General features: G+C 42.4%; 1 protein-coding gene across 3 annotated transcripts in view; it reads right to left on the bottom strand.

Annotated features, from left to right (window-relative positions):
• SYNE2 (spectrin repeat containing nuclear envelope protein 2) overlaps window positions 1–12,576 on the bottom strand; it is a 186,390-nt gene that overhangs the window by 10,526 nt on the left and 163,288 nt on the right. For 2 of the 3 annotated variants that reach the window (XM_032188232.1, XM_032188235.1), the window contains exons 102-109: window positions 9,754–9,916; window positions 6,001–6,188; window positions 5,704–5,854; window positions 5,032–5,214; window positions 2,936–3,073; window positions 1,844–2,038; window positions 698–980; window positions 266–334 (exon numbers count right to left, since the gene is read on the bottom strand). In XM_032188232.1, coding sequence (XP_032044123.1) covers window positions 266–334; window positions 698–980; window positions 1,844–2,038; window positions 2,936–3,073; window positions 5,032–5,214; window positions 5,704–5,854; window positions 6,001–6,188; window positions 9,754–9,916 — 1,370 coding nt within the window. The remainder of the gene's footprint in view (window positions 1–265; window positions 335–697; window positions 981–1,843; window positions 2,039–2,935; window positions 3,074–5,031; window positions 5,215–5,703; window positions 5,855–6,000; window positions 6,189–9,753; window positions 9,917–12,576) is intronic. The other variant, XM_032188233.1, reaches the window with a different exon arrangement.

Below are 12,576 nucleotides of genomic sequence, written 5' to 3'. Positions count from 1 at the left end.
AAGAAAGTACCAAAAGACTTTGGATCACTACAATGAAATGCACGTTAACCACCTCGGCATTTACCAGGCAAAATCTAAATGGCATGTTCTTGACTGCTTTGTAATGTACATGTGAATACTGCAGCGTAAGAACACCATGGCAGGATGAGACATGGTGTCCACACAAGGCAGGAAGTCAGACATTACATATGAGAGAGGTTGAGGAATATAGCGTGCAGCACAGGGAGATTGCCATGTTCAGACACATGCATTAGCAGGTGCCTACCAGAAGATGCTTTCAAAGTTTTTGTGGTCATTTTAAGATATGCCTCAGGATTTTCAGTGATTTCTACATCTGAAAAAAGAATAATGTCATTTTCCTCACTATGCAATATTTTCCAGATATTAAAAACAACTGAAACAATTAGGGACAGCAAAGACAAAGAACAAAATAAAAAGTTGTTGGCACTGTTTTTTATCAGTCTTTCTTAAAAAGTAAGGTTTTTAAAAACGTTATGTTTCTACAAATATAAGCCAAGTTTAGACAACACCATTCCCTTCATCAGGACACTTAAGAGATGAGACTGCTCATATCTATTAATAGTACTTGAAAACCAACCAACAACACTGAAGCAAGACCTCAGTCCCCCTCCCTTCCCACACAGGGACCTCCTGCAATTGTCCATCTCAAAACAAACAGCCAGCAACTGGTTCTCACCTGACAAAGCACTGTAGTATGTTGCTTCTTCTTCGTCCTCGTGTGAGGAAGAGCCCCCCACGTCACCTGTGTGATCCCACTCGAGTGGGATGGAGTCCACACTGACAGGGGTCTCACAGCCTGATCTTTCGTGACCTTGAGTGGGTGGCATAAGATGGCAAAGGGACTGTGGGGAAGAGGGCCCGTCACCGATGGCCTTCTTATGCCAGAGATCATTCTGGATTTCTCGGGAGTCTTCTGGGTCTGTCTCATTTTCAGAGGTCTCTTTTTCATCATCCAAACCCTAAAAATAAATAACAGTTATGGCATGTTAGTAAGAACTAACATACACTCATAATTAAGGTCTACACTGCTAAATGAGCTAACGATTAAGTCATACAGTACTACTGGGAAGTTTTGTGGTCTGCTGCAGTAATCCAAGCCACATATCTAAAATTAAGGAGAAGTATTTCTTCATCCTTCTTTTGCCAAAACAGCTCTCCCATCAGCAGCTAACTCTTTTCTTTCAAGACACTAAACCGCTACCACATCTCTCTGCAGTTTGCAGAGGGGTACCCCGTTCCAAATGGACTGCACAGGTCAGCAATGAAGTGATTGTTTTTATTCAGGGTGAACAGCTACACTTAGATGTTCATGTTACTTCTTCCATTTGGCTTTTTAATAAATGTTCTTTCTTTCTGAGCCAAAGTAAAATGAGAATCAGCTAAATGTTCTCAGTGAAAACTAAAGAGCACGCTGTTCCCCATCTAGGGTTGCCACAAGAAAGTGGACAGATGGAGCCTCACAAACAAATCCATAAAGAGAAATTCTAAGCACGTTGTTGAAATTAAAGAAAACAAGACACCAAAAAAAAAAGCCTTTGAAGCCCTCAAACCACTACTATCTCAATATTAACCCTGTGAATTACTTCTGTGCTGTCATCCAGATTCTGCAAATAGAGACCCAACAGGAGAGGTGTGCGGAGATATGACTGATGACAAAAATTTAGCAAAGCTGGTACACCTACTGAGGGAGTTACACCTACTGAAGGAGTTCCTGACCCCTCTGAGCTCAATCTACTTAGTCAGGCAGCCAGGGTAAGCACTAAGCATTGCACTTCAAACACCACAATCTTGTCAAAGCACCAAAGTAACTGTTGCTTCTTACGGGATGCCGTGAAGTCAGTCTTTGATGGAACCGGGCAACTCGCCCAAACACTTCCTGACAGTATCTATGAAGTTCTTCCAGTTCATCTTCAATCAGGGTAGCATCCAAAGGCTCACTCTTCTGAATCAACTGCTCCCCAAAAACGATTAGCTGATCAATCTTATTGGTGTGTAGTGTTATTTCCTGCTGAAAACCCTATTTGGGACATACAAGAAAATAAGATCACTTCTTCAAATCCCATTCCTAGCCTAAGGTTTGTCCTTCATTTCTTACTCACAGCAGTAAAAGCAAAAGCAGCAAGTGACACTGCTGCCTAATTTAATTTGGCAAATATCTTTTTACTCAAGAGATGCAGTAGGTTGCTTTATTATCAGGATTACAGTTCCAAATGAAGTGGTATTTTCCACCTATGCATACATCAGTATGACTGCAGTGTCCCGAGCCTGCAGGGGATCAGGACATGCAAGTTCAGGTAATCAGAGTTTATTTTTCTACTGGGTACATGAGATTTTTTTCTCTGTAGGAGAGAAGTTTGACTGCTTGGGCCTCCAGCCTACATAACAGCAAACCTACATCCCAAAACAATTCATAGCAAGGGGGAAAAGGGGAAAGCAGCACACGAGCAGGTTGCAAAGAACCAGATGTTCTTTAGAATCACTTCACATGCATGCTGTCTTATTTCTATTTGAAAGTCCCAGTTAGAACCAATGCACTCAGAGGAGAGATTCTACCTTAAAGCAAATTCAAAACAATTCTCCCTAGAAAAGAATGCCTGAATTTAGGAATGTAGCTTTTACTATTAACCTACATGTGGTCCTTTCCAGATCAGCTATCACTGTCACTGACATTACAGTGTTTGAAGAAAATGGCAGGATAGAACTGAGCTTGAACACTGAATCTGAATTTGAATACTGTTTAAAATTGATTCAGAGTGGGACTTAATAAATTACTGATGTCTTATAACAAATGTAGTGCTACAAAGATCTGTTGGCTAATGTGAAGTTACAGAAAAGCAGACGATTCTGTCAAGACAGAGCAGTCTGATAGGATCAGTTTGGTTCTATTAAACGACTGATTTAAAAGAATACGTACGTTTAGCTGGCGCATTTTGTCATCAAAGTTACTTTTTGAGAAGTGCTCCACATTTGTCAGCTGGAGGTCCATTTCTGTGAGCCAAACAAGGATGTTCTCCCTTGTTGCCTCAAACTCATCTCTCCGATTGGTGAAGTGCTGAATAGGAAGAAGGAAGACACTGTTATAAGAATTTATCTACTGAAAAAGATGTCACAGGAGCTCCCTGAAAAGGTTTTGTTTCAAAGCTGCTGTTCACCTCAATGGCCTTCAGGACACAAACGACAGCATGTCATGTATAGAAATGTCCCCTAGGGATGCTGGCGCGAAGTGTCCTACCCTGGTGAACTATTCTAACTGGGGTGGAAATAAAACTTCAGCAGTGCAAGTCATTCTTATAAGAAAAAAAATCTTGATTCCATGCTGCGTAATGAAAATACATTCTCCCACACTCTTATACCAACGCAACAGTCATTTGGACTCAGGTTTGATCATCCAATTTGTTCTAAATTTAGCGGAAAGTTAGCCAAAGGAAGCTAGCCCCATCTCTAATTAAATTCAAGTAATTAAAACTGTGGAAGTAAAATTGGGAAAACAATCGGCTAGATCATAGATGTTCACGCAGATGTAATCAATGCACCACTTGTCACAAAAGCCAGGAGGAGCTCTCTCTGCTGCCAGCTCCCATGGGAGCCGCTAATGGACATGAAGCTTGCAGTGCCCCAGTTCTTGGTGTATTTACTGTTCAGAAAGGTTACATTCTGAAACATGACACATCCAACTGCACAGATCAAACCTCTTGAGATATCTCAGAGCTTCATCCATTGACTTTTGGGATCTAACAGTAGTCCCTGTCAATGGTTTATAGTGCTGCTAAATTAAAAAATCCAGCAGTGACAAGATTCCTCCATGGAACAACATGTAAAATCTGCCCAGAAATCATTTTAACTTGACTAGTGAAAAAATCATCTTCAGCAGCAGGACAGTTCTCTGAAGAGTCACAAATACATTCTTTAACAACATTGCTCTGTCAAGCAGAGAGCACAGCATGAGGCAATGACAGCAGCAGGCCCCTCCATCACATCTCCTTGTTTAAAGCCTTGTAGGTGAATCATAACTTAGTGTGAAGTAGAGCTACGTTTTGAACTACAACCCATTTCTGAACTGAGGCCTTTTTGTCTCTGCCTCTTTTTAAAGAAAGCTGCAAATTCATGAGTGTACCTAGCCATGGCAGGGCTGATTAAAATAGGAGCAGTAAAGCCCACATCATACCTTTCAAAATTTCCAGCCTTTCTTCCCCCACACATCTGCGGTCATCAAGAACCCTGCCAAGGACATACTTATGCCATGTACTTGGTGACCTTTGCAGAGATGCTCTTGTACATGTACACTGGTGTCATGGTTTTGGCTGGGATGGAGTTAATTTTCTTCGTAGAGGCTCATACAATGCTGTGTTTTGGATATTTGATGAAAAGTGGTGATAGCACACCAATGCTTTTAGTTCTTGCAAAGCAGTGTTGGCACAGAGCCAAGGACTTTTCTGCTTAGCACAGTGTCCTGCCAACGAGGACACTGGGGGTGCACCAGAAGCTGGGAGGGGACAGTGCCAGGACAGCTGACCCAGACTGACCAAAGAGATATTCCTTAAAATATGATGTCATGCTCAGCAATAGAAGCTGAAGTAAAGGAGGATTTTTTTGGGGGGTGGGGGGTGAAGTATGGAGTGATGGCACTTGTCTTCCCAATAAACTGTTATGCATGATGAGCCCTGCTTTCCTGGGACTGGCTGAACACTTGCCTGCTGATGGGAAGTAGTGAATGAATTCTTTGTTTTGTTTTGCTTGAACACATGGTTTTTGCTTTACCTAGTGAGCTGTCTTTATCTCAACCCATGAGTTCTCACACTTTTACCTTTCTGATTCTCTCCCTGATTCCACCCGGGGAGAGTGAGTGAGCAGCTGTGTAGTATTTAGCTTCCTGTTAGAATTAAACCACAACTAGTAACTCAAGACACAAACCAACACAAGACAGTTGCTCCCAAGTATGTGTTTTGCCCTTGGGAACTCCTAGAGGAACCTGTGAGCGCTCCTTAGTCTCTCACTCCACTGTGCAATTACCTTCAGTCTCCTCAGAATGGCAGCGACTCTTTTCTGGAGATTATCCCAGCGCTGGTTGCCTTCATGTACCATCTGCTTCAACTTGCTGGCTGAGTCAGTGCGGTTCTCGCGGGCAAGGCGCCTGTACTGCTTATTGATCAGCTCCAACTGAGTGAGTCGTTCATGAACTTGCCGTTGGAATGCCTGCAAGGGAAATCGAGAAACTCAGTTCCTTTGCCGGTAAGAGAAAGGATCGGTGTGATACGATCCATCAAGAGGAAGGATGATGCCCTCTCCCATTAAAGAAAAACAAAACCAAAACCAGCTACAAAATTAAATCCAGAGAAGGACCCATATTTTAACTCATTTGCTCAGAATTTAGGACGAAAAAAAGATCAAAATAAAAATCAACCCACAAAGGTCTCTTGCCTTTAGCAAGCAAATCTTGAACTTAAGCAGAATTATGTCAGTTCGGAGTACTGTATTCTCCATGTAAAAAAAATGGAGACAAATAAACCATCAAGATACCTGGCAGACATATATGGCTATATTATTTATGGTCGCTATACCATAACTTTGAACTGCAAAATGTATTTTTCAGTGATCCAGGCATTTCACACAGACAATACGCATTCAGCAGTCTGAACATCCAGCCTGCTGCTGAGCATAAAAAGATGAAGTTAAAAAATTCACCTCAAACTTCTTCAGCTCCTCCTTTGCGTGTGTATACAAAACCTCTGAAGAATTGGGGCTAGCTGCTGTCCTTTCAGCTGATTTTAGCCAATCTTCAAAGCGAGAATAGTCATCCAAAAACCTCTGCCATAGGTGCCAGGTCTCCTCAATTCTGGCAGGGAGATGCAAATATAGAAGAGTTTTATCATAAGCTTATTTTTTTTTCTTTCTCAAAACTTGGTTTGTGGCAAAACCAAAAGCATTTCTTCAAAATGCTTCCACAGACTTCTTTAGGAGCTGTTGGATAAAGAGACTTACTTCATTCGCCTTTCCATAGACATGGCACAAATGTTTCTCCACCGTCTGTCCAAACTCCTGCTAGTCTGCTGGATGGAGTCACACTCTGTCTCATTAGCACATGCATCAGAATCGTGCAGCAGGACTTCACAAATATTAAATACGGACTCCACCCCTGCCGTGTGTTGCTCTATGTCTCGTTGCAGGTCCTGCATTGACAAAAGAAGAGTTTTAGTGGAAGGCAACGCGATTGGCTAGATTTCAGACATACCCTTTCAAAATACTGCAGAAGATGGAAAAAGAGCAATTTGTAAGTCAGTAAAAGGTTACTTAGCTTTAGAAAACAGACTTGCAGTATGAGTTGTGCAGATGACAGACTGACAGGTTAGGACAGAACTGCCATGCAAAAAGGGGTTGTCCAGATTTCTCAATGAGAGCTCAATCTTTTCATTAGCAGTCTGGACAATTTTAATGTGCATTCAAAATCCAAACCTTACACACACTGTAAAGGCATACTTACTAATTTTGACTGTAACAAGTGACAGTACCTCCTGTCAGCTTACTACTCTACAAGACTTGACAGAGAGCTCACGATACAGGTCCTGTACTTTGCTGATTGCATGATCACAGACTGGTATCACAAACTGCAGAAGCATAACAAAAGAGCAGCCCATGTTGCACTGCTTTTCCTATTCCCTCTTTCACAGCTCCTGTTTTGACAGCCTGTTTTAAAGGGTCTGGCAAAGACCCTTTGCCTTATCTACACATTTCTTCTCCAGAGCTTGCAGGTCCATCATATTCTGGCAGCTCCTTCTGTACCTGTAACTGTTCTTGAAGTCAATGCTACATGGATATTTCTTGTTGAAAAAGCAGCTCTGTACAATGCTACCAACCGTGACCATTAATGAAATAACAATGCCCACTACATTTCCATTTTTTCAACCCACTCCTGGGTCCTCTAATGAAGGGTACAGGTACTGTAACCAGAATAACATAGCAACAACACCAAACACTAATGAGTATTTTACTGACAACAGCAAGAAGAACTCCCATTTAAAGAGTATTATTGATTTCAGTGAACAGATGAAGCAGAATTGGTTTTGCCCTAGACTTAAAATAAACAAACAAAGACACATGAAAAAATCCAGACACGGCCTGTAGGAAATCCAAGAGGAGTTGAAGAAAGGTCTTCCCGGAAATCAACAAGGTGCAAAGAGTTGAGTATCACCCCATGGCAATCTTCAATGGTGTTACATGAGTACCTGAAAGAAGGGCTAAGCCATAAATGGTAAAAATTTGGCTTGCATGATTTGTGATAACACAGCTTTAAAGAAAGTAGAAGCCAAAATCTTTGCATAGGTGAGAGACTGCCAGAAGCAGACCCAACACCATTTTAATAGCTTATTAAGGATCCACAGATGTTTTCTGAGCAAGAGGCAGCAGTGTGTTCTTAACACTGTGTCTGCTTCCCAAAACAGGCTCTACCCTACTGCTGTTACGTGGAGAGACTCCTGAATTCATCAAATTATTCTTGATTTACAGCTGCATTGGTGAAAATGAGAATTTGGAACACGGATTTTAAAACCATCTTATTTATACTATGGTAAATTGCTGACACTGTTTCATTACTTTCGGTCTTGCCTGGGTTCATATGCAATAATCCTAGGCAGAATTCTTGCTGTTTTCCCAGCTGTTATTCCAAATGACCTGACTGCATTCTGGTGAGACAAACACAACAAACTAAATAATGGGGCCAAGAACATATATTGAGCCCGGAAAGGTACTTTTCCTTCAACTCTGCACAGCATTGCCCAGCAAGCTTAAACAGACTACATGCTGCTAGAATTCTGTGGTGCTGAAATGACTTTGAAATCTTCAAATGAGTACTATTCACATTTCAATCTTCATCCTTCAACTGAACAAACATGCCATAAAGCATCTCTGTAGATGCACTCTGCTTTTAAATGTCATTATTCAAGACTGAACAGGCAAAGTTTTTCCAGTCAGGGATGTCAAACGAAAGACACCTGTAGGGCATATTTCTCACCAGCACTATGCACTTGCTGGAATAATTGTTCGAATAAAACCAGTAAAGATCTTTTTATTTGTTGTGTTTAGATAAAGGTTTCTCTACCGTGGAGCGAAAGAAGCTTTTTTTTTTTCCCTGTGGTCTTTTGGTCAGTACAGGTTTATACTCAGCCTGCTAAAAGGTTACTGTAGAAGGAGTCTAGAGGTGCCCACAGGTCTGCATTTGAAACAGAATTCAAACAACAAAGCGGTAAGTAGCTCTGAGCAGCAAAAGATGGCTCTTGCAGTGAGCTGAAGCTTGAACATAAATGAGTTTGGACACAAGTTCTTTGTGCCCCACGTTCTTCTCTGCCTGGCAATTCATTACAGCCTTTGAGAAATGCAAAAGGTTTGGATGGGGAGAAAATATCTCCACGTTGTTTATGTGACCGTTCACAATGCAGATGGAACCATCAAAGACACTGGACCAAAGCTTCTGATGTATGACCAGCTCCTGGAGTGCAGCTGGTGGGAGCTATCCCCACTCTTGTCACAGAGGTCCTGGACCTTCCCACTATGCCTGGGACACGATGGAGAGCCACACCAGCCAGCAGAGAACACAGCCCTCGGGTCTGGGTCATTAAAGGATCTTTTCATGGACAAGAAAGCAACAGCCATAAAGACAAACGATGGGAAGGATGGGGAGAACGCCAATACATGTGGCATCTTTAAAGGTAGACGCCATAGAGCTTCCACACTTGACAGCTTTAGTTTTGATTCTCAGTTTTAGGGCAAATATTCTTGTTTTACACAAAGGCCAGAAGACAGCCTTGGTGATTCTCAGCCTTCCTAAGGAAACACTTCGAACCTGGGCACAGAGGAAAAGGTGACAGAGGTTATGCCACTCCACCTGTCTGCACTTAGGAAATGCTCCTTTTCCTTCCCTGGCTGCTACAAAGAGAAGTTTTACTCTAGGACTATCCAATTCATTCCACACTTCCATTTGGCTGGAACAGCTAGCACGATCAGTTATGCCCGATCCTTGCCATCTTCAGCACTTTAACACAGCTTCTCAGGACTCCCCTGTTGAGCCACTGTCTTGGATAAATGCCTACATGCACTCGACCAATGCCCAACAGTGCTAGCTTGCTTCATACTTATGCCTCAGCAGGATTTATGCACCATCTCACACTACCCTGAGGGGAGCTTCAGAGACTGCCTACAGGATCAGGACTCAGCCAAAGGTGTGTTTGTACAAGTCCATCCTCCAAAGCTCAAACATCCTTCTCTGCCAAGCTTCCTCTGCTGTCTGCAAGGAGGGGAAGAGTGAGCTAGTGAGGGCAACACCTCAAGTTACAGCGCTCACATCTGACACAGCCAGTTCTCAGGAGACCCAGCGTTCAGACCTTGCAATGCTGAGCCTAGGTCATCTGTCTTCCTGGATTTTGTCCCCTGTGCCCTGCCTAACCTTTCTGAAGTCTGTTGTACATAACTGGGCAAAACCTCTGAAATATAAAAAAAAAAAAACTGTTGTCTGTACCTTGTGGGTATTTTAAGGTGGAGGGGAGGATAGGGGCAAAGCAACATTTACAATAGTGAAATAACAGCAAGCAAATAAAAACTTTCCAAGTTAATACATCTTGGCAGGAACATGCAGTGAAAAGTTAGAAGGCCTGGCTAAAGAAAAGAAACAGGCGATTTTAAACTAGGACCAATTGTAATCAGCAACTTTTTAGCTCATTCACTATGGCTGCTCCTATTTCCCACCTGCTGTTCCGCCAGTCTCTTCTGTATTTCTTGGTCATCACAGATGTCATAAACAACAGGTTTAGAAAGCTCTGACTCAATCCGGGCCAGCCAGGTGCGAAGGTTACTCATGTTTTTGTCCAAAAGTTGTATAAAAGCAAATGTTTCCTTCAGTTTCTTCACCCTAAGCAAACCAGGAAGAACATTTTGTTACAAAGATCTGTAGTCAGTGGAAATGAGGTTAGCAGAAGGTGACAACAGGCGTGGCTTTATAAAGGACTTACTGTCACACCAACCTGTTGTCTGTAAATCAGAGCCATATTTTAGTCAAAAGCTACCTTAGCTGGCTCAGCAAGCCTCTGCTCTACAACTGCAGGAAGGTCTTGTGTGAATTATTTAATGAAACTAAATGAGCAGTGTGATTTTTTGTAGCTTCATTCATCTGCTGGTGAGCTCTTCAGTCAGTTCCTGGACATTTTTCTAAGTGGGTGTTTGCACTGTAACATTTCTCAGTTAAACTAAAACGGATATCTATGACCTGATTTGCCTGCTGTGAATGACGTTCAAGGTTTTCTTCAACAACACCAGGGCTACCAGGAAGGTACTGCTCTGCCAATGGAGACGTGACTGCGCCCACACAGCAGCTCAAACATTTTGGGAAATGGATGCTGACGGGAGAGGAGAAGGCCTGAGCAATAGCAGCTTCAGGCCTTGCAGTGCTGCAATGACATCAAAAGATCCTCTGAACAACAAACTGAAACATGTGGAGAGGTGCCAGACTCTCCTGGTTGGTGAAAATAAAAAAAATAAAAAAACAATGCTGAAAAGGGGGAATATCCAACAGCTAGAGAGAGGCATACAGCAGATAAGCAAATGAACTGTAGAGACTTTTTTTTTTTTTTTTTTTACAGCTGTTGTAGCACAAGCTCTCAAAACAAACTTTTCTTTATTCACAGACTTCACAGTATATTCCCACATCAAAATTATTTATCAGCCCCTCATACTATCCAAGTAGCATGTTTGTACATTTTGGTAAATCTGTTCTTGTGCTGGAGGAATATCTGTTAAGCTAGTTCACTGCTCTTAAGTCTCTTCTTGAAATTCTCACTTATTCTCATTCCACCCCCCAAATTACTGAAAAGCCCAACACTGGGGCTGACTTCAGATTGATATCAGAGCTTGCAATCTAGGTAGTTAATGCAGGAAAAATAAATAAATCTAGATCATGATTTTCATCAGACCTGTTTTAAACACTGAGGTTACAAGATGGGAGCAACTGTACCAAAAAGCATTCGTTTCTCTCCATGAACTGTAGCGGTCTGTAATGCAGTACTATAAACATCAGCACTTCAGACACTGAAATCAGGTGAAAAAATTCCACCCTGCCCTAGGGAGAACCCACCTCTTAGCCAGCATCATTTCCCTACGCCATCCTTCCCAGCCTCTTGCATCCATCCCTTTGCTGTCTCTCTGTCCCTATGCCTTGGGATGGATTTCTTGGACCTTGCATGGGACTTTTGAAATGCAAATTTCTGAATGAAACCTTAAGTGACTGTCTGGTTTAAAAACTGCTCAAAAGAGCCTCATTGTCTAAACCAAGTGCAGTGCAAAAAGTTAAATATGAATTGTGAGGAGGCCAGAGCATTCCCCATTCATTAGCTACTAAGGAATCTTAGCTAAGTAGGTTTGAAGTACCAATTTGTCAGATGTTGCAAGGAACTGTCACCAGCTAAACAAAACCAGCAGCTGGGACTGGAAAGGCAGCTTGTACAAGGGAATTGCTACATGTCCCAAATGCAGGGGACTATTGGGATGTCCTAGATGAACCCTAACTCACCTGGCTACAGTGGCATTGTGCAAGGTAGGAATGGGGAGGACACATGCAGGGACAGATCACATCGAGGGAGAAGTGCCCTGACAGGGTACCTGGATGCTGGCTTCATATAAAAGAGCTGTGTCCTCCTTGCAAGTAAAAGGAGGAGTTTCCTGATCCACTTTCCTGCTGTGATGCTGGGCTGTCCTAGCAAGTCTTAGCAATTTTTAGAGGAGAGGGGTCCAAACTGCCTGAAACTGATGGGTTTTGCAGTTACTTCTAGCATAGGATACAATAACAAGAGATATATAGGACAGATAACCTACGAAGAATATACTACTCTGAGAAACAACTGATCTTATCAGTAATCTTAAGGTAATCAAACAGGACAAATATATCAGCTAGACGCTTGACTTACAGTAAAGTGCTTACAGGAGATGTGAGAATGATCCTGCTGGATTTGTTCAGTCCTACTGATTATTGTGAAGGTACAGAGTAAGGCCAGAAAATGGGAAGCAGTTTCCCCTACCTCCTGTCCCAAGAAAGCCAGGCAGTACTTTCAGGCAGTTTTACAAGGCAGACAAGAGAACAATACTGTGGTAGTTTTCTGGGCAAGTATTTAACAACTCTGCACTTTCCAAAACATAAAATTAGTCTTGCCTGGTTGATGCAATCCTAAAAGCCAGCCTGAGGAATCTAGCCCAAGTCTGTGGTCCACCCACAAAGCCACCAATACTGGTACAAAGGGCAAAGCATCTGTCTCTGCCTTTTACACTGACGGTGCTTTCCACTGCTGCAGCTGACAGAGGAAGCCAGTGGATGACAAAAGGATTTAGCTGGTCATGCTTTCATTAACAAGCTCCTTTCAGAGCTCTGTTCTCAAGTTCAACTCTGTATGCAGAAGGCATCTGGCTCCCAAGCGAACAGCTGCTATATAAATCTTCCTGCTCCTACTCCCCCTTTCATTAAGCAGTACTCAATGAAGATGTCATACTCCACGCAGCATTTTCTTGTGCTATCACGAGCTGGCA

The sequence above is a fragment of the Aythya fuligula genome, chromosome 5 (genome assembly GCF_009819795.1).
Source record: "Aythya fuligula isolate bAytFul2 chromosome 5, bAytFul2.pri, whole genome shotgun sequence".
Classification (NCBI taxonomy): domain Eukaryota; kingdom Metazoa; phylum Chordata; class Aves; order Anseriformes; family Anatidae; genus Aythya; species Aythya fuligula.
The sequence above is the reverse complement of the archived record's forward strand: the minus strand, read 5'-3'. Positions and strand labels throughout refer to the sequence as shown.